The sequence below is a fragment of the Ornithorhynchus anatinus genome, chromosome 14, assembly GCF_004115215.2.
Source record: "Ornithorhynchus anatinus isolate Pmale09 chromosome 14, mOrnAna1.pri.v4, whole genome shotgun sequence".
Lineage (NCBI taxonomy): Eukaryota > Metazoa > Chordata > Mammalia > Monotremata > Ornithorhynchidae > Ornithorhynchus > Ornithorhynchus anatinus.
In genome coordinates, this window is record NC_041741.1 from 41,673,303 (window position 1) to 41,694,544 (window position 21,242).

The 21,242-nt window shown below is 48.5% G+C and overlaps 1 protein-coding gene across 1 annotated transcript; it reads right to left on the minus strand.

Annotated features, from left to right (window-relative positions):
- Positions 1-1,157: 1,157 nt before the first annotated feature.
- On the minus strand, positions 1,158-18,633 carry RTCB (RNA 2',3'-cyclic phosphate and 5'-OH ligase). The gene is made up of 12 exons (XM_001510054.5): positions 17,822-18,633; positions 15,733-15,811; positions 14,527-14,594; positions 12,202-12,301; positions 11,455-11,611; positions 10,185-10,341; positions 8,045-8,204; positions 6,415-6,590; positions 4,554-4,742; positions 3,393-3,503; positions 2,468-2,587; positions 1,158-2,064 (listed from the first exon to the last, which is right to left on the minus strand). Exons 1-12 carry the CDS (start codon positions 17,912-17,914, stop codon positions 1,957-1,959), a joined length of 1,518 nt encoding a protein of 505 aa, XP_001510104.1. The 5' UTR covers positions 17,915-18,633; the 3' UTR covers positions 1,158-1,956.
- Between the last annotated feature and the right edge of the window lie 2,609 nt (positions 18,634-21,242).

A 21,242-nucleotide genomic window follows, 5' to 3' on the forward strand; every position in this document is an offset into this window, starting at 1 on the left:
AACCGTGTGCAGAATAATTTCCCAGGCACTTCGTCCGTGCACATCGGAGGTTTTGCTCCACCCGCAACTGCCTCCGAGATCTGTACTTAATGATCCAAATGAGGCTGCCCAAACATCTGCCTCCTAGAGGGATTCCTCCGGGCTGGGCCTGCACAGACTTGCAGGTGCGCGCTCACGCCCCTCCTTCCCCCTCCCTCCCCCGCCAACAACCAACTTTGTTGTCAAACAAACACGGCTGCTCGCCACAGGCCTGCTGAGGTGATTTAATTGACGCCTTGCCCTTTTCAGATGAAAGAGTAAAATAAGCCAGCAGTATGCAAGACATCTAGAGTTGGCTTCTGTCCTTCTGCCTTTGGAAAAGAAAGGTTTTTTCACACCCCGAGCATCGAAGATAACTCTTTGGCTTTCTAAGGGGCTGGGCGGGCCATGTAGCAGCTTCGTTACCGGGGCTGCAAACTTCATATCCATAAAGAGAAAAAAATGAATAAAAAGAGTCCAATAAAAATTAATGTCATGCCATTACAATGAGCTAAACCACCATCATTCCCTGTGGTGACGTCAGCGGGCCGCGGAAAAAGTTTTTGCTTTCAAATGAAGACGTCATCGGACAAACCCAGTGCCCAACACCGGGCAACTGTCAACCTTCTCCTGCTTTCCTTCCTCGACAGCACCAGAACTTCTAAATGCACCTCTAAATGCGTCCCAGTTTCCACTAGCCAATCTGTGCCTCAAAGAGCCCACTCCATAAGACAGATTGGTCTGTTGCTATAAGATGTAAGGACCACAATGATTTCATTAAGAGTCACCATTAGGATCTACACCTACCAAGTGCTACTTCTCACACAGGGAATAGGCTTGTTATCTGGGCATAGTTACTCGGTGGTAGCTAGAAACACCACCTCATAAACGCGCATTTTAAGAGAAACCCTTATAGGACATAGGCAAGTTGATCCAGTTGGATCTATCTTGGGGGAAAGAAGGGCATATTGTTTATCTTGTACCTCGAGAGATGAGGAAAAAATGGTGGGGGGGGGGGGGGAAGGGAAGGGGGAGAGGGAAAAGAATAACTATTTGCATTCTTCCGAAACTGATTTAAGAAGTCCTTTCTCTTCAGATGCTTCTAAAATGCTGAGTCCAAAACAGAGAACAGCCGGCAGTGATTTATGCTATCTCCATTTTATTGATCGCTTGGTCACACCAAGGTCTCTGTAATTCACCATCCGGGGTTCCGTTCCAGTGGATACAGATCGGAAAATGAGATGTGCTCAGTCTCAACCGGAGTGCTTGCAGCTAATCAGGCCCAAGAGCCACTCTCAACCTCACAGTTGGGATGATTTAGCATTTATTTACTAAATGCAGAGGTATCCATTAGATACGATGGGACAGCGTACGTACCAAGAAGGTCTTTTATTTCAGCCTTTGCCTTCAGGGTGAGAGGTTGCTAACCAAACTCCCCTCGGGACAAGGATCAAACGTAGTTTTCCCCACTAGCTATTCAGCTAATGCCCCAATACGCCGTCAGGTAGCCGAGCTTTTATCCCGTCAGTAAGGCTTGCGTGTACTAAAGTTTAGATGATTCGGGTCTTTTGGGGGAATTTCCCCTCAACACCTGTCAAGCTACGTCGAGACTTTCTGGTAAGCCTGTCCCCGGATGGTGGGCTTTACATCTCTGATGCTAGTTACTGACTGAGCTGATTTCTTTTTTCAAAGTAAAAATTGAGGATCGCGTAAGAGTAGAGAAATTCATTAGTACTTTCTTAGAAGAGGCAGCACTGCCCTTTAAGAAAGGCCGGATAACCAAAGGAGCAACCTATCCTGTCAGTCATTTTGGAAATGGGAAGTGAAAGCTGCAAACTCAGGAGTCAGGACAGTGATTTGGAGACGGGGTAGAATTCCAGTCCATTTCTCAGCCAAGTCTGGTGACGCCTGGGTTTTCGTATGATCCTGGTCGGGTCACTAGCCTTTGATAACAGCGATAGGTCTCAGTTTAATGGCTTTCTTACTAATGCCGGCATCGTGACAGGTATTCACCACATCTGTGACGTTTTTATAGGATTCCGGAGCCTGCGAAGAGGGGAAAGGAGTACTTAGTTCTCCACCACCAATTTTTGTTCCATATACCCTACTTGAGAATCTTCTCCCTGTTCTGCTTCCCCTTCCCATCCACAGAGAGCATCTGTTAGACTCCGTATAACACAAAGGAGAAGGACTTAACGCCTGTATACTTCAAGAATGGATGGAGGTAAAGGTCACCGTGAAGAAAAACGATCATATCAGTTTACCGTCGTATTTCCGCTTCTTAAAATGGAAGAAACGAGGAGGAATCCTAATCCAGTGCAGATTTTCAAATATGAACGGGATTTTCTCTAGGTCCGGCAGGAGGGGGTCCCCTCTGGCCCGCCGCCCGTGCATTCACGCTTTAGAAAATCTTCTAATGCTCTATGGAACAATCAAGATCTCCACTAACCTCTTCCATCACCAGTTTGGGTGAAGCAACGCGGATCGCGATTCCCATGTCTGCCAGTTTATCTAAAACGTCCTGGAAGTCCAAATTTCGTCGAGATTTTGCTCGGGACAGTGCACGGCCCTGGGGAGGGGGAGAGGGAGGGTGTAGAGAGTACATGAAAATTTCAATACAAAGATATCCTATCTAGAACATGAGGAATCCGGAGGAGTAACAACAGGTTTTGCCCCTGGAATTTCTATCCAAGAGCACCCTCTAGGCTGAGATGATATTCAAGAACATAAAAGGTAGAAGGAATGTGTCCACCAACTGACAGAGTTATATTGTACTTTCCCAAGTGCTTAGGACAGTGCTCTGCACAAGGTAAGCAATTAGTAAATGCAGCACCCCCACAGAAGACAAGATAGAGCAGTTTAGAGAACGACACACTCTGCCCAGTAGAGTCTGACGCTCGAGGACCATTCCAGCCAGCAAGGTTGAGGGGACGGTGAAGCGTACGGCTTTCTGCTAGGTTTGGATAAGTCTGATTCGCCTAGATCATCCCACTGGAAACCCTGCTCCAGGGGAAATCTCTATGAAACCTCTGTGACCAAAAAACCCCTCAAAATTCTCCCCTTTTACCCCCCACCCTCACTCTTCCACCTCATTCAGCCTCTCCTAGTTCACTAGTACCCAGGGGCAGAGGGGCAAAGTCCATTTTCCCAGGTGACGATTCTCTCCATCCGTATGGCTCAAAGCTATTTCAGAACTAAAAGACCCGGGTTTTTGTTTTTTTAAATGGATGTCTACGGTCTTCCCAATTGCGGGTTCGGGATTGACGATTAAGTCCCTTGAACCCGGTATTAAACCGATCACACTGGGCTGCTGAGACACCAGAAAGCTCAAAGAACTGAATGGGAACTCGCCTTAGGGAGGCTGTTCTACTTACAGCTCCGTGGCAGGTTGTTCCGAAGGTCTCGGTCATGCCCTGCTCGGTGCCGGTGAGTACATAGCTGCAGGTCCCCATGGTCCCACCGATCAGCACGGGCTGTCCGGTCAGCTAAGGATACAAAAGGTTTATTTCAAGATTTCAACGGAAACCCCCCTCCCCCACGTTTTATACCCAATGAGTTCCTAAACTTGGTATCACACTGAGATGAACTGCAGTTCTGGAAAGTGAGTACCACAGAGGGGGTCACCTGAGTTTACCACAAACTCGCTGGAAGTCTATGACAGGGAGAAGTTCACTTGTGAAAGCTTATAATGATGTTGGTATTTGTGAAGCGCTTACTATGTGCAGAGCACTGTTCTAAGCGCGGGGGTAGATACAGGGTAATCGGGTTGTCCCACATGAGGCTCACAGTCTTAATCCCCATTTTACAGATGAGGGAACTGAGGCCTAGAGAAGTAAAGTGACTTGCTCACAGTCACACAGCTGACAAGTGGCAGAGCCGGGATTCGAACCCATGACCTCTGGCTCCCAAGCCCATGCTCTTTCCACTGAGCCATGCTGACCCCTACGATGTTCACCGAGCACTCCCCGGTTGACTGGCATTGCACTAAACCGGCAGATGCAGAGTGCGGTGGGGTCTGAAGGAAAAGGGGTCAAGAATAAACAAGGGAATTACTTAAGGAGAAAAGACAGCCAACTGTGAGCAGCTAGAGAACGCGGTCTTTTCTTGCTGGTTTTCCATTCTGACAATCAGAGTGAAACGGTCATAAAAATTCTTAGGCTGAAGTGATTGGAAGCAGTGTGGAGCAATGGAAAGAGTATGAGCCTGAGAGTCAAAGGACCTGGGTTCTAATCCTGGCTCTGCTACTTGCCTGCTGTGTGACTTTGACTTCCCTTCTTTGTGCCTCAGTTGCCTCAGGTGCAAAATGGGGATTCAAACCTGTTCTTCCTCCCACTTAGCGAGCCCCACGTGGGACGGGGACTGTGTCCAACCCGATTTTCTTGTACCTACTGCGGCGCTTAGTTTAGTGCTTGGTATATAGTAAGCACTTAACAAATACCACAGTTACTATTATCATTTGCCTCTGTACAGTTGGATCCTGAATGAACCCAGAACCACCTTTCCTTTCCCTCGGATGAATATCCAGGGCCACTTACCTGATAATCAACAGCAATGAGGGGATGGTGAGGAGGGAAAGCCCTGGTGGACCCTTTCCTGTGTACCAGAAGAGTTCGCTCTTTTCCATCCACCACATGCTGTTCTACCTTGGCAATATTGTGAGATACATCATAAATCACATGTAGGTCCAGGTCATCAGGGGTTGTGTTGAAGACTTTGGCAAAGGCCTAAAAAAGAGAAAGCCAAGCTTTAAATTTAAGACAGATAGGGCACATTGTAAACAACTAGTGAACACACACTGTGACCTCTGCTAAATTCTGCTTCAATGGATGAGAAAAAAATAAATTCATGCGTTCAAAAGAGAAGCCTCCCTTGTTTAACTCCCCAAACCCCAAATCTTGTCAACCCAACAGTTTACCTTAGCATTTATGTATTTATACTCAGATCAGCGTGACAGTATATTCAGTCGCATTTTCAATTTAATCTATTACTTCATCCATACATTCACATTACCACCCGTTCTATTCTCGTGCTTCCTCCTGCTGCCATTATGAGTAAATATTTTTGTCAAGTTCTCTTGTGAGATTGTAAAATTTTTGAGTACAGGAAATCTGTGTTTTGCTTCTGTTATACTTTCCCAAGATACAATAAAAATATCACTATTTGACTGTTTGGCAAGACTAACTGGGAGGACAGGTCCACGTTTTTAAGTTTCAAAATCACAGCAAGAGTAATGGTTTATTAAAACGGGCCCCTTTATTGGCTAAGCAAAATGACACACAAAGTAATAATCCAACTTGGATTCCTTTGTTTGAGACTTCTGAACTGCATTTCAATCTCCCCAGGCAGTATTAGATGCAAGAAATAGCTTACCGTTCACTAAAACTAAAAGATAAATGTAAAATCCAAAGGATTTTTTCAAAATATGGGCACCATGACGAAGGGAAGCTTTTGGTAGACAGGGAACATGTCTACCAACTCCGCTATAGTGTATTCTCCCAAGTGCCAGTGCTTTGCACACAGTAAGCACTCAATAGATAAATTCCACTGATTGATGGCCTAAGTCACAAAGGCATTTATTTATTTATACCCTTCCTTTGCCTTGACCACATTAATGATCAGAAGAGCCTTCTCTAACTGCACCAAGTTAATTTCGTTACCTTGGCAGAGTCACCGTTAGTGTTCCAATTCTTTTTTTGTATCAAAAACAATAAAGACGACGGGGTCACACTTTTTTTTTTGAGGGGAGGGGAAGACGTTTAGCCAGTTACAATGTTCGACGGGGTCACTGCGGTGGTACAGACCACACTTGCGGTAATGGTTTCAAAACTAGCACCGAGCCCTGAAGAGAGGCGGATTGCAAAATCCACTCTTCAAGACGCCTTCAAGTGTGATTCTCCTTCACAGCTCAACCTACCCACTCGGGGGGAATCTAGCTGCCGTCAGCTGGCTGCCTACTTCCCACCACCAGGACTGTGTAGGTGCCAGGGGGCAGAAGACCTGACCCGGGGGAGTGAGGTGGCCTCCAGCAAATCATCCAGTGCTGGGAAGATTGTGACTGTTTAGACTTAGGATGGTCCTGCCCGGGTGGTGAGGAGTCCAAGGATTCTCTCACCCCACAGTAACGCGTCACGCTTTTCTTGATGTTACTGTGATAACTGGGTTGCCTCGTAAAGCATTTGCCCAATTATTTCCTCCCTCACCTTTTGGATGAAAGGTATGTCCTCCCCAACCTTTTGGATGGAAAACTCCCGGTGGGCCAGGAATCGGAGCTGAGTCAATATCTGTGGAACTTTCTCTGGGGCTCAGGCCAGCAAATGTCATAAATTATAGATTATACCCAGGTTTCCCTGCTGGGGTGGGCAGCTATCCACGCTTGGGAGAATTCTGACACCTTACCTGTCGGGTTAGGAAAGTCATGGAAGAGCGGTTGACCCAGGCGTAGTTGCCAGCGGCCGCCATTCCCTTCAGGTAGTCCTGTCCCTCGGGAGAGGAGATTCGGGCGCAGGCCAGCTGGCGGTCATTCACTATGATCTTGTCCCGTTTCATAGCCTTTTCCATAGCCACCAGGGCATCTGGGGGAGAGGAGGGAAGGAGGGAAGAGAGCGAGAGAGATCATTTGAATCTACTGAGCACTTAATGGGTGAAAAGCACTGTACTGAGGGCTTGGGAGTGTACAACAAAACAGAGTTGGTAGACACGTATTATCCACAGTGTAGCTCAGGCCTGTGACAGTTCAAGACACTTTTCAGAGACTTTGGCAGCAAAAAATTGATATAGGTTAAAAACCTTTTCAGTTTCATGGCTCCTTAATGAATTGTGTCTACCAACTCCATTACAGTGACTCCTTAGGTCCTTAAATCCCCTACCCTCTTTGAAAGAAGACCTATCGTAAAATACCCTCTCTCAAATCCCTCCCTCCTTGCAAGACCGTCGAAAAAGCTACTTCCTTAATGCTGTAGCTCCACCCTTTCCCAGTCCCGCCAACTCATCATTCACTTCAGCACTCATGTGCTTATCTACTTATTCCTGATTTATTCCCTTGCCTCTATTACTTTTACCTATTCTCATGTTCTTTTAAATACAGGAGTATCCGCTGACCCGGGGTACCTCTTATAATGTCTCCAGACTTAGCTTATGTACTGGTATTATATCCAATCGCTGTAGGGAAGTCGATTCCCTCCTTACCCCTTCTTCCCATCCATTTCCCATCCCCAGCGGCTAGCCTCCCCCTCTTCTCTGACTCCCTGGTCCCTTCTGCCCGAGAGAGCCGCCATTTTTTTCTCTACTTGTGTTTTATTGCTAATAAAACCAGCAGCCCACCTTTCCCAGCTTTTAGTCCGGCCTCTCCACCCCGGCCAAAGCTGCAGAATATAAGGTCCCTTCCCAAACTCTCGTTACCTTCTCCCATCCCACCCCGAGGCCATAGAAGGGAGGCAGGGGAGCGGTGGAGCCCATAGCTACAGTTTTGCTTCGATTAACCTGCAAAGAAAAGATTATCGGAGTAGAGCGGAGGCACGAGGAGAAGGGAAGGGACAAGAAATCCTCTGGGAACTGGGGAAGGAGCATGGCAGGATTTACCGTAGGGCCCAGCCAGCACAGCAGGGTCGGGGCCGGAACGGACCCTAAATGATTATATGCAAGTCTACGGGAAAATGAACCCCACAACCAAACGCATTTTTGAGGAGCACAACCCGGCGGTCCGAGGAGTAGTGTAAATTAATCTATTTGCTTCTGTTCATCTTTCCTCAGCAGATCAAAAGTTCCTTAAGGACTGAGATCACGTCCTTTAGTTCTTGGTCTATTCAATTTTCCAGGCTCTGAATTCAGTGCTCTGCACAGAGTTAAACATCCAGAGTCAACACATCCTGTTGACGCTGACACTAATAGAATATGGATTAAGTAGAGACCTTCTGAAACTTTAATACCTTTCCCAGGTGTGGTGTGCATTTGACATTTCGACGCCCCTTTCGCCCAAGCCCCACAGGCGGTCACACACAGCCAACGAGAGAGGCCCCTCTACACGTACCTGTAGCGACCTGATGGCCCAGACCTCTGCTGCCGCTGTGGATCATCACGCACACTTGCCCTTTGTGGTCGATGCCCATTTTTTTGGCGGCATACTCGTTAAAAATCTCATCCACCACCTGGATTTCGGCATAGTGGTTTCCCGCTCCCAGGGTCCCTAGCTGTGAAAGTAAGAGTTGGAAAAACTGGTTTCTCCATCACAGGGGACTTACTGGGTCACGGTCTCACTAAGCACGTTTCTATTCAGAAACCTTCCCTAATAGCGTTACCGGAAACCGCACATCCATTCTACACACCATCAACTAGAAAGGGAAAAATTGATCCGTGGGCAAGGATGCTTTTCGGAACACAGCACGTAGCGGGGGGTGGCGGGGGAAGGCAGAAGGTTCGAATGTCAGGATAAACATCCTAGAGTAGCAGTGGAGAGCCGCTTCTGTCTTGCGGACCAGAAAGGATCGACTCCCGGCTCTGCCGCTTGTCAGCTGTGTGACTGTGGGCGAGTCACTTCACTTCTCTGTGCCTCAGTGACCTCATCTGGAAAATGGGGATTAACTGTGAGCCTCAGGTGGGACGATCCGATTCCCCTGTATCTCCCCCAGCGCTTACAACAGTGCTCTGCATATAGTAAGCGCTTAAATACCATCATCATCATTATTATTAAATAATATGCAATCTGTATTTTACTGGCAAGCCACGCTGGGTTTGGAGCTTAGAGAGTTTACAGAGCCGCATTCCATACGTAGAGCCAAGCAGCTGCAGTCGTAGTCTTTACGGGTAGCCTGCTGAGGGGATTCGACACTTCTCGCTCTGGCCTTTCCCAGGTTTTAGGTTACCTCCAGGATAGCACCTCTGTGACTTTAGCTCAACCCGGTCCTTCGGATATACCATACTGCATTTGGGACAACCGACCAGGCCAAGAGTCTCATGCCTGCTTCATTTATTGATGTTCACGTCTGTCTCCCCATCTAGACCGGAAGCTTGTTAATAATGTTGGTATTTGTTAAGCGCTTACTAGGTGCCGTGCACTGTTCTAAGCGCTGGGGTAGATACAGGGTCATCGGTCTGTCCCACGTGAGGCTCACAGTCTTAATCCCCATTTTACAGATGAGGTAACTGAGGCACCGAGAAGTAAAGTGACTTGCCCAAAGTCACACTGCTGGCAGGTGGTGGAGCCGGTTTTAGAACCCATGACCTCTGACTCCCAAGCCTGAGCTCTTTCCACTGAGCCCCGGCAGGAAATGTGTCTACCAACTCCGTTATAGTGGACTCCCCCAACCGCTCACTACAGTGCTCTACACTAGTAAGCGCTTAATAAATACAACCGATTGACTGAAAACCTGATGCACAATTTCCAACAGCCACTGAGCCTCTTTTGCAAAATGGGGAGAATAACCGCCTACCATTTTAGGACGATCTGGGAAGTACCTAAAGAAGAAGTTGGTCACATGGGACCATATCAATGCCACGTAATTATTTAAAGAAGAGAGGCAGCGTGGTTTAGTGGATAGAGTACTGGCCTGGGAGTCAGAAGGACCTGGGTTCTAATCACAGCTCTGCCACTTGTCTGCTGCATGACCTTGGGCAAGTCTCTTCACTTCTGTGGGCCTCAATTACCTCGTCTGAAAAATGGCGATTAAGACCTTGAGCCCCACGTAGGACACGGACTCCGTCTGACCTGATTAGCTTGTATCAATCCTAGTGCTTAGAACAGTGCCTGGCACATAATAAGTACTTAAATACCATAAAAAAAACTCCCTTTTTTTTGACCTTTTAAAAAAAAGCCTGCATATTCTTTCAGATAAGCAGATAACGTTGACGGGTTCCACCAACACCTGCTACTAGTATAATCACGTATGGGGTGACATTTCTGTTTTCACTCAAATCACTTATTTCCAATAAACAGCTGTAACAAGTCATTTCCTTATATTCTGTTTGTAATTTAATTAAATCGGTGGTATTTAATCTATATTGCCAGTGACTTAATCACACTCACGGTGGCTGGTCTGACAGTAATCTGTCCACTCTGCATCCCAACTAGCTCTTCAGGGATCTGATCCCGAGGATTCAGCTGGAAAGCAGAGAACGGCTTTAAAACCGGACGCAAAAGAGGAAGGAGATCCAAAGAGGTCTAAGATAGTCACCTGGGGCAGGCCTCTCTTCTTAGCCCGTGCGGACACCTTGTTGGGGTCAGCTTGCAGCATCCGTCCGTACTCCTCACAGTGCTCCTTGTCCTCGGCCCAGGCATAGCCCTCTCGTAAGGACCAGTCCACACCCATCTCCAGGGCCTCTTCTAGGTCCCTGAAAGCGTCAAAACCGTCCGATTGACGAGCAGCTCGAGGTCTACATTTTATTCAGACCCCTCACCCAGACTATGTCTACAGAGCCATCCCGAACGGGCACAGGTCTCCTTTCCTGACCTGAATTTAGTGGTGATTCAGATTCACACACGAGAGCAGGGTTGGGGTGCGTTCAAAAGTACACAGGCCCGCCATTTTGTCTGGTTCAACGGGACAAGACTAGGGCTTGACGAAGGCAATTTAGCGAGTAACTTGCTCCCTGTTCCTCACCCACGGCCGACTCATACCCGCCCGGCCACACCACATACCGAACCGGAACCACAGTTCTGCTGTGGATGCAGACAAGTTGGGCCGGGTGAATGGCAGGTTTGCAGGTCCCTAATTCTAGTAACTTCTGGGTAAAAGTGACAAGGTTAAGAACCCAAGATTCTGATAATACAACTACTCTTACCTTTAACATTGTCTTGGATTCATTTGGAAGGTGAGATGGAGATTGCTACATTCATTCTGTGACAGAGATATACTTATTAACTAGGTCCCTAAAGCTATTCGGCTGCCACAGTACTATGGATGCGTACAACCAACCGTCAAGCAAAAATTAAGCTAGGCCAAACTGCCATACGCTGTCACTTAAAATAGCACTGGATATAAGCGGGTGCTTAGCCTGCTGGTCCTATCCTCTTGCTTAGAGGATCAGTCGGTTCCGCGAATGGGGCAGTTTTTAAGGTGCTGTTGCATTTCAAAGCTGAGCTGTGTAGGTAGTAAACTGAGGGATAAAAAATAAAAATCAAAACCACTAAGCAGCGCTGCTTAGCGGATAGGGCAGGGGCCTGGGAGTCAGGTCACGGGTTCTCATCCCGACTCCGCCGCTCGTCTGCTGCCTGACCTTAACGTAACATATCCATCACATGTAAACATAACGTATCTGTCACAGCAGCTACTGTACAGAGCTGTCTTCTTTTCCACTCCAGCGTTAATGAGAGGAAAATCTCTGGAATAAAACAATTTACAGTGCTCCACGAGCGTGTTTTCCAAAGCTTTCCATTCTCGTGGTACACTAACCATCAACTCATCATTTCCCCCGTACTCCTCTCAGAAGAAGCGAGTGCCTTACTTGGCATTCATGGGGATCACCCCCTTAGATCCCACCCCGACGGGGATGTGGTCAAACATGGCCTGGGCGAGCTGCTCCTTCACCGGCTGGACGTCACTTTCATCCAAGTTGGTTCTCAGCAAGCGGACGCCACAGTTGATATCAAATCCGACGCCACCTGCGTAGGCAACAAAACTAAGGTTAAACTAGTAGCTGGGAAAGGGGATCTCAGGCCCCTCGTCTTCAGTCCAGGGAAATGAAAGCTAGAGATTCCAGGATGCACTAAACTATTCCAACTGCAACAACCTAAAAGTTTGGGTCACAGCAAAACATTGTAGGTGACTCTCCCTGGATCGTCTACGGGGTTTCAAAGACACCAAAGAGATCCTGAGGATGGGGAAAAAATGGTCATTCCGATAACAAAACTTAGTCGTGTAATTTCTTGTCCAGTGGACGGTATCTGGAACAGGAATCCACGTGGGTTGAAAGTTCTGGAATGGGGTGTCTTTAGTGAATGAATTCCACAATGGCGGTGGTGACTTATAGGGACAAGGGACAAAACCTATGATCTGTTTAGCTTCTGCTTTCCTGCCTGACACTGAGGCCCCACAACCATCTTTGCCATTGGCAAATTAGGAGACAACGGCCGAAGGACACGACCAAAGGACCGCTTGTGTTTCTGTTACAAACCCACAGAAGCTGATGTCAAACTGCAGTCCTGAAGGTGCCGGCTCAAAGAGAGAAAGTGGGGGAAAGAGCAATCCTTACCTGGGGACACCACCGCTTCTGGGTCACTCATGTCAAAGGCGGCCATATTCCCAATGGCAAATCCATAACCAGAGTGGACGTCGGGAAGCCCAATAGATCGCTGAGGGAGAAGGCGGAACATTTTGAGAGCATACAGTGATTTTCTCTCCCTCGCGAAACAATCTCCCACCTCTGAGTCCACACCTCCCTAGTAAGCGGGGGATTAGTCTGACCAGTGATAATACGCAGGCATAGTAAACGTCTCAGGATCGTTCATTCAATCGTAATAAGAGTGTTATGTGCGGAGCACTGTACTAAGCGCTTGGGAGAGTATGATACAACTCCAACCAGCTCTAAGAAGGTTGGAGAATACGGACTAGAGAGACGCTCGGCTTGAACAGCTCCGTAACATGGATGTGTTCTGGGCTCCATCGAAGGCCCATGGCCCAGAAACGGTGTGGCTTAGTGGAAAGAGCACGGGTTTGGGAGTCAGAGGACGTGGGTTCTAATCGGCTCCTATACTTGTCTGGTGTGTGACCTTGGGCAAGCCACTTGACTTCTCTGGGCCTGTTACCTCATCGGTAAAATGGGGATTAAGATGTGAGCCCCACGTGGGACAACCTGATTACCTTGTATCTTCCCCAGCACAGTGCTTGGCACAGAGTAAGTGCTTAACCAAGAGAAGCAGTGTGGCTCAGTGGAAAGAGCGGGGCTTGGGAGTCAGAGGTCATGGGTTTGAATCCCAGCTCTGCCACTTGTCAGCTGTGGGACTCTGGGCAAGTCACTTAACTGCTCTGTGCCTCAGTTACCTCATCTGTAAAATTGAGATTAACTGTGAGCCTCAGGTGGGACAATCTGATTACTCTGTATCTGCCCCAGCGCTTAGAACAGTGCTTTGCACATAATAAGCGCTTAACAAATACCTACATTATCATTGTTTTTTATTATTAATGTTCCCAGGTCCTGCCTTTGATCAGCCCAATACTGGGTCTAGCCAATACCTGCCCCCATCTGGTACCAGCCACAGTGGGAGAGTGGCCGAACCCAAGTGGACGTGGTCGAAAGCTTGCTGAAATGGGGACTGCGAGAGCCTGAGCATGGCCTGATTTGGGCACCCACTCCACTGGGGTGATGGTAGAGGCCGGGTGATGTTCGCCCCGCATCTCTAACCAAACCTGGTTTCCAATCAGGGCCCAAAAGCCTCCAAATACTGGGCTTTCCGACCCATGAGCTCTTCGAAGCCTATTCTTTCCCAGTCTCTAATCCCTCTTAAAATCCCTGCCCCAATATTCAAAACAAAAACCTGGTACCTACCTTCCCCTGGCCCATGCGTGGATTTCCCCGTCAAAGGGAAGGGATAGTTTCTATCTGTGGCCGAACTGTACATTCCAAGTGCTTAGTACAGTGCTCTGCACATAGTAAGCGCTCAATAAATACTATTGAATTAATGAATGAAATAATGGACAGATGGCAAAGTGAGACCACCTCAATTTGAAACATTAAAAAAATACCCGCTGGTAAAAGCCCACACTTCTGTAGTTCAGGCACCTAGGCAAAAATATCACACACACAAAATACACACATTCTGTTCCTTGGTGAGTCCCTTGAGGGACAAGAACTGTGTCCAACCTGATTATTTCCTGTTTTAGCATTGGCTAGAGTGCTTGGCCCAGAGTGAGCATTCAGTACAGGCTCTGCACACAGTAGTCGCTCAATAAATACGACTGAAAGACTGAATATTACAATTAAGTTGAATTTTTCCCACTTTGAACATAGCTGCAGAAGGACTCTCACTGGCGATGCATAAGCCCCAGGACACTATGGCATTAAGGAATCAAGAAAAAAACCTAACATCTACTTATAAAGCACCTGAAACATCATGGTCTACAGCGAGACTGGAAATGAGGTGGTCAGTCCAAAATTACTATTATTCTTCATATTTTATGGTATTTTTTAAGCACTTGTATGTCAGGCACTGTTCCAAGTGCTGGGGTAGATACAAGCTAACCGGGTTGGACACGGTCTGTGTCCCACATAGGGCTCGCAGTCATAATTCCCCATTTTACAGACGGGTAACTGCGGCACAGAGAAGTGAAGCGACTTGCCCGAGGTCACAGAGTAGATAAGCGGCAGAGTCGGGATTAGAACCCCGGTCCTTCCGGGCCCACGCTCTATCTACTAGGCCACGTTGCTTCTCAATACGTCCACGTTTCCTGGGGCGCTCCTCCCAGGAACTTCCAAGTTATCTGTCCTCAGGGGATTTACTATCGTTTCGGTTCGACACCCCGCCCCGAGAAAATGCTTCAGACAGGGAATGAGCGATCCGTTTTCCCAACTGGGACTTACGTGAACGATCCCGGGCAGGGCGGCCACGTTGCCGATCTGCTTCATGGCCGGCAGGAAGCCACCAGCACCTGAAGGAGGAAGACTGTTGCTGGAGAAAGAGCCCGCAACTGGACCTATCGATTCTTTTCTGGCGGGGGAAGGACTAGTAGTAAAGGTACCTGTGGGGCGCCGCGTGGGCGCAAAGCACTGCAATAAGCGTTGGGGAAAATTCGACAGAAGCACGAGACCCATTCCCCGATACCCGAGGGGGTCTAATCAATCAGTGGAATTGATTGTGCGCTGAGTACTGTACTAAGCACTTGGGACAGCTCAATACAAAACAGGGGTTGATGGGATCCCGGCTCACAAGAAGCACACAGTCTCAAAAGGGGAAGGCGGACATAAAAATATTCACAATATAGGGTAACCCAAATAAACTCACCAAAGAATCAACTGAACATATACACACAAGTTCTAAAGGAGGGCTTACATAAATACGGAAGTGCTGAGGGAAGCTGACGGACTGAAGCGATTTGGGGTGTTGGGCGTTAACCGGGAAAGGCTTCCTGAAGGAGATGTGAGTTTTGGAAGGACTTTGAACATGGGATTGAATCCAGGGGGAGGTTCAGCTCAAAGGTTGGCTCAAGCAGAGAACTGGGGAGGAATGGGAGAAGAGGGCCGACAGCTGGGATGGGGAGAGCTGTGGGAGGAGGTCAAAGCCAATTCACCGTGAGGAGTGTTTGCTTAACGTGGAGGGAAATGGGAAGCCCCTGGAGGTTTTCGAGGAGAGGGAAATGTGAGATGGTTCAAGAGCAACAAAAGTAGCTCTTCTTTTTTCCTTGGGCCCCACATTACCTTGTAAGGAGGATCAATATGGCTCACAGCACATGCTAAAGGCCAGAACAGAAGCCTCTTTAATAAATTCTCCTCTAGGAACAAAAACTTTCTGAGATGATATTGTGCACTCCCGGTCTAATCACAGACACAAATTTCACCTAATGGGGATATCAGTCACAAAAACAGCGATCAAACAATAAGCTATACGTTGCCTTCTCTTAAAGCCGTTTGAGTAACACTTTCTGAATTTGCATACACTTTTTTGGTGTCAGGAGACTAATCTCAACATACTTGAGCTTTTCTTAGGACCGGAGAAAGGACGAAGGAGTTGGGTTTTCAGAAAAACCACCCCCATCTGACAATGAAGTAAGGTGACTTTGATTCACTCACCACCACCTCGGCAGGCATTTCTTAACTCCTCAAACATGAGCTTCTCTAGAGGATCGTTCACATAGAATACTCCTTCCACCTGTGACAAAACCCAAACGGAAAGTCAAATTGGCTATTTAGTCCGCACCCATAAGATGTAGGCACCGTTCATAACACAGAAGACACGATCCCTTCTGTTCCCCCAAATTTCCTATCGAAGATTATCAAATGAGCAGAGATCAATCAATTATATTTACTGAGCGCTTACTCTGAGCAGACACATTCCTGGCCCACAGTGTAGAGGGGTAGAGCGAAAAGACATTTATCTGAATCACTAGTAACCTGAAACACGACGGGTTTGGATTATCAAGAGGAAACCACGAACCTAATTGAGCACATCTGTGTCTGAGTTGGGCTAATTTTGTGTATTACCTGAACCAAATAGTTTGGAAAATTGACTTTACTACTTTTCCACGAGTTGATTCCCTGGACAAAATCTCTGCCATCTGGCAGCAGAAATTACAGATGTTCATTTAATTCACCAACAACATAACCAATACAATACACTGCATTTCCATAACACTTCCAGGTAAGCGTGCAATTAATTAAAAAATTTTACTAAGTTACTTCTATTTATCTCATCGTCTCCTAAAACACACAGTAACCTACTCACAGGGCCAAAGCCTTTAATAGTAGTAGCAGAGAAGCAGTGTGGCTCAGTGGAAAGAGCCCGGCTTTGGCAGTCAGAGGTCGTGAGTTCTAATCCCAGCTCTGTCACTTGTCTGCTGTGTGACCTTGGGCAAGTCACTTCACTTCTCTGGGCCTCAGTGACCTCATCTGTAAAATGGGGATGAAGACTGGGAGCCTCGGGACCACCTGATGACCCTGTATCTCCCCCAGCGCTTAGAACAGTGCTCTGCACATAGTAGGTGCTTAATACCAACATTATTATTATTATTATTAAAAGGAGGATGAAGACTGTGAGCCCCACGTGGGACAACCTGATCACCCTGTATCTACCTTAGTGCTTAGAACAGTGCTTGGCACATAGTAAGCGCTTAACAAATACCAACATTATTATTATCATTAAAAGGGGGATGAAGACTGCGAGCCCCACGTGGGTCAACCTGATCACCTTGCTTCGGAGTCAGAGGTCATGGGTTCGAATCCCAGCTCTGCCACTTGTCAGCTGTGTGATGGTGGGCAAGTCACTTCACTTCTCTGTGCCTCAGTTCCCTCACCTGCAAAATGGGGATGAAGACTGGGAGCCTCACGTGGGACAACCTGATTCCCCTGTATCTAATCCAGCACTTAGAACAGTGCTTTGCACATAGTAAGCGCTTAACAAATACCAACATTATTATTGTATCTACTTTAGCACATAGAACAGTGCTCTGCACATAGTAAGCGCTTAACAAATACCAACATTATTATTATATCTACTTTAGCGCTTAGAACAGTGCTTGGCACATAGTAAGCGCTTAACAAATACCAACGTTATTATTATTGTATCTACTTTAGCGCTTAGAACAGTGCTTGGCACATAGTAAGCGCTTAACAAATACCAACGTTATTATTGTATCTACTTTAGCGCTTAGAACAGTGCTTGGCACATAGCAGGCGCTTAATAAACAACATTATTATTATATCTACTTTAGCGCTTAGAACAGCGCTGGGCACATAGTGAGCGCTTAACAAATACCAATGTTATTATTATTAAAAGGGGGATGAAGACTGTAAACCCCACGTGAGACAACCTGATCCCCTCAGCGCTTAGAACAGTGCACGGCACATAGTAAGCGCTTAAGAGAGGCTTTTATGATTATTATTACAGCGCCTGGCGCAAAGTAAGCGCTTAAGACATAGAAAAGGGCACCAGAAAGCTTGGGCGTTTTGATGCCCGTAGGAGGCCCCTCCGAGAAGGAGGAGGAGAAGGAGGAGGAGAAGGAGGAGGAAAAAGAGGAGGAGGAGAAGGAGGAGGAAAAAGAGGAGGAGGAGGAGGAGGCTTCTTTCCAAGCGCTCAGCGCAGCGCTCCGCACATGGTAAGCGCTCAGTCAATCGGGCTGGCGGCGGCGCTTGGGGCCGGGCCCAGCGCGGAGGAGCCGCTCACCTGCATGTTGGGCACGAAGCCCTTCTTGATCCTCCAGCAGTTCTTGTGGATCTTGTCCAGGTAGAGGAGCTCATCGTTGTAACTGCGACTCATGGCGGCGATGGCGGCTCGGCCGCCCCCGAACACTCGCCGCTCCCGTTGCCCGGCGCCGCTCCCTCAGCCTCTCACTGCGCAGGCGCCGGTGGGGGGGAGGGCTCCCTCAGCCTCTCACTGCGCAGGCGCCGGTCGGCTCCCTCAAGCGCCGAGGTCCCGCTGGCTCTCACTGCGCAGGCGCCCGGTGGGGGGGGGGGGAGGGCTCCCTCAGCCTCTCACTGCGCAGGCGCCGGTCGGCTCCCTCAAGCGCCGAGGTCCCGCTGGCTCTCACTGCGCAGGCGCCCGGTGGGGGGGGGGAGGGCTCCCTCAGCCTCTCACTGCGCAGGCGCCGGTCGGCTCCCTCAAGCGCCGAGGTCCCGCTGGCTCTCACTGCGCAGGCGCCCGGTGGGGGGGGAGGGCTCCCTCAGCCTCTCACTGCGCAGGCGCCGGTCGGCTCCCTCAAGCGCCGAGGTCCCGCTGGCTCTCACTGCGCAGGCGCCCGGTGGGGGGGGGGCTCCCTCAGCCTCTCACTCCGCAGGCGCCGGTCGGCTCCCTCAAGGGCCGGCGAGGTCCCGCTGGCTCTCACTGCGCAGGCGCCGGTAGGGGCTCCCTCAGCCTCTCACTGCGCAGGCGAGCTCCTTCAAGCGCCGGCGAGGTCCCCTTGGCTCTCACTGCTTAGGCGCTGGAGGCGCTCCCTCAGCCTCTCACTGCGCAGGCGCCGGTGGGGGGGCCTCCCTCAGCCTCTCACTGCGCAGGCGCCGGTGGAACTCCCTCAGCCTCTCACTGCGCAGGCGCCGGGGAGCTCCCTCTAAGCGCCGGCGAGGTCCCGCTGGCTCTCACTGCGCAGGCGCCGGCCGCCACGCCGGGCCCAGCGGGGAGGAGGCTCGGACGGAGAGCCCCAGGGGACAGACTTCCCCACCCAGCGGAGGCTATTCCCGCCCCTGCCGATGCTGCCCGCCTGCCGCCTGCGCTGCCCTCTAGCGTTCGCAACGTTAATAACAATAATGATGGTATTGGTTAAGCGCTATGTACCAGTAATAATAATAATAATAATGATGGTGATGGTATTTGTTAAGCGCCTACTATGTGCCAAGCACTATTCTTGGGAGATACAAGGTCATCAGGCTGTCCCACTTAGGGCTCACAGTCTTCATCCCCATTTTACAGATGAGGTCACTGAGGCCCAGAGAAGTGAAGTGACTTGCCCACGAACACACAGCTGACAAGGGGCAGAGTCGGGATTATAACTCAGGACCTCTGACTCCCCAGCCCGGGCTCTTTCCATTAAGGCTCTCTGCTTCATAATAATGTCATGAGCTTCTATCCGGGCTCCGCTGCTTGTCAGCTGTGTGACTTTAGGCAAGTCACTTTACTTCTCTGGGCCTCAGTTACCCCATCTGGAAAATGGGGATGAAGACCGGGAGCCCCACGTGGGACAACCTGATCACCTTGTATCCTCCCCAGTGCTTAGAACAGTGCTTGGCACCTAGTAAGCGCTTAACAAATGCCATCATTTTGATTAGACTGTAAGCCTGTCAGTGGGCAGGGACTGTCTCTACCTGTTGCCGATTTGTCCATTCCAAGCGCTTAGTACAGTGCTCTGCACATAGTAAGCGCTCAATAAATACTATTGAATGAATTGCATGCCTCAGAGAAGCAGCGCGGCCTCGTGGAAAGAGCATGGGCCTGGTAGTCAGGAGACCTGCGTTCGAATCCTGGCTCCACTTGTCTGCTGCGTGACCTGGGACATGTCACTTCACTTCTCTGTGCCTCAGTTACCTCACCTGTAAAATGGGGATTAAGACTGTGAGCCCCAGGTGGGACAGAGACTGGGTTCTGGTGAGCTTGTATCTACCCCAGCGCTTAGTATAGGGTCTGGCGCAGATTATTCTCTTAAATGCCATTAAGAAAATGGCCTGAATGTATCCCCTGAATCTGTACGCCATGCAAGGCCTACTCCCATCTTTATCCAAAGATGGTTAAAAGAGAGAAATTCCTGTTGGAGGGAAAACAAGAATATGGTAGTAATAATAATAATAATATTGTTGGTATTTGTTAAGCGCTTACTATGTGCAGAGCACTGTTCCAAGCACTGGGGTAGATTCAGGGTAATCAGGTTGTCCCACGTGAGGCTCACAGTCTTCATTCCCATTTTACAGATAAGGTAACTGAGGCCCAGAAAAGTGAAGTGACTTGCCCACAGTCACACAGCTGACAAGTGGCAGAGCTGGGATTCGAACCCATGACCTCTGACTCCCAAGCCCGGGCTCTTTCCACTGAGCCACGCTGCTTCTCTGGTACTTTTGAGAGATGACCCTAATCTAGGAGCTCTACTTACTTTGCATTTAGGTTGTAAGAAATTATACTAAACAGTGAACACTCTGACACTATAAAAATATAACATCGGTTTAATGGACTATATCAAAAAGCATAACCTTTCCAAGTGAATCTGTAGATGTGAACTCCGTGATCTTCCCAGACAAGAAAAACATCACTTCAGACGAAGGAACGCTGAAGCTCTTTAATAATATTACTTTTTTCAGCTTTGTAAGGACATAACAAAAATTCCTCCCTTAGGCACGAATCATCTTTGAGGTCTGTTGCCCTGCTCTGTCATTGAATTGAATCTCTGGCTATTTAACTTAATAAAAATCACAGGCACAAAATTGTTTGAAGTAACAGGACTAATTTCTTTTGTTGTCATTATACAATGTCAGAGGAAAGCTGAAAGAAGCACGGCAGGCAATGCCTAAACGTACTCAACCCCAAGTCTAAATTGAACCTAAAGTCCAAAGCCACGTGGACTTTTTAAGGTCTGCTGCCAACCGTCAGACTTAAAATTCAGCTGCTCACTGACTTCTTTCTTGAATGAAGTGGAGCCTGAGCTGAAGTACGTAGAAAATATTTTAATTAAAGGGCGGGCACAGTGAGCAGAAAATGTAATGGCGGGTACAAAACACAACAGAGTCCGACAGGAGGAAGGTCAAAATTTTAACAGCCTCTTACTAATGCGAGGAATTGCCAGGCCTGCTGTTCCATCCCGGCAACCATTCTCATGGACATGAACAGGACATTCATGTTCACACACGCACGGATGCGCACGCACAACACCCACACCACTGTAACCTATTCTTCTTTCTGGAGTTCTGAGGCTCTAGAAAGGAAAACCAATTTGAAAATCTGCCTGGGTTTAAAAAGCTCATCACTGTAGTAATAATAGACCGTAAGCTCATCGTGGGGAGGGAACGTATCTACCAATTCTTGTGATATCGTACTCTCCCAAGGGCTTAGTACTGTGTGTTTGGCAAACAGAGCACACGGTAAGCGCTCAATAAATACAATTGATTGA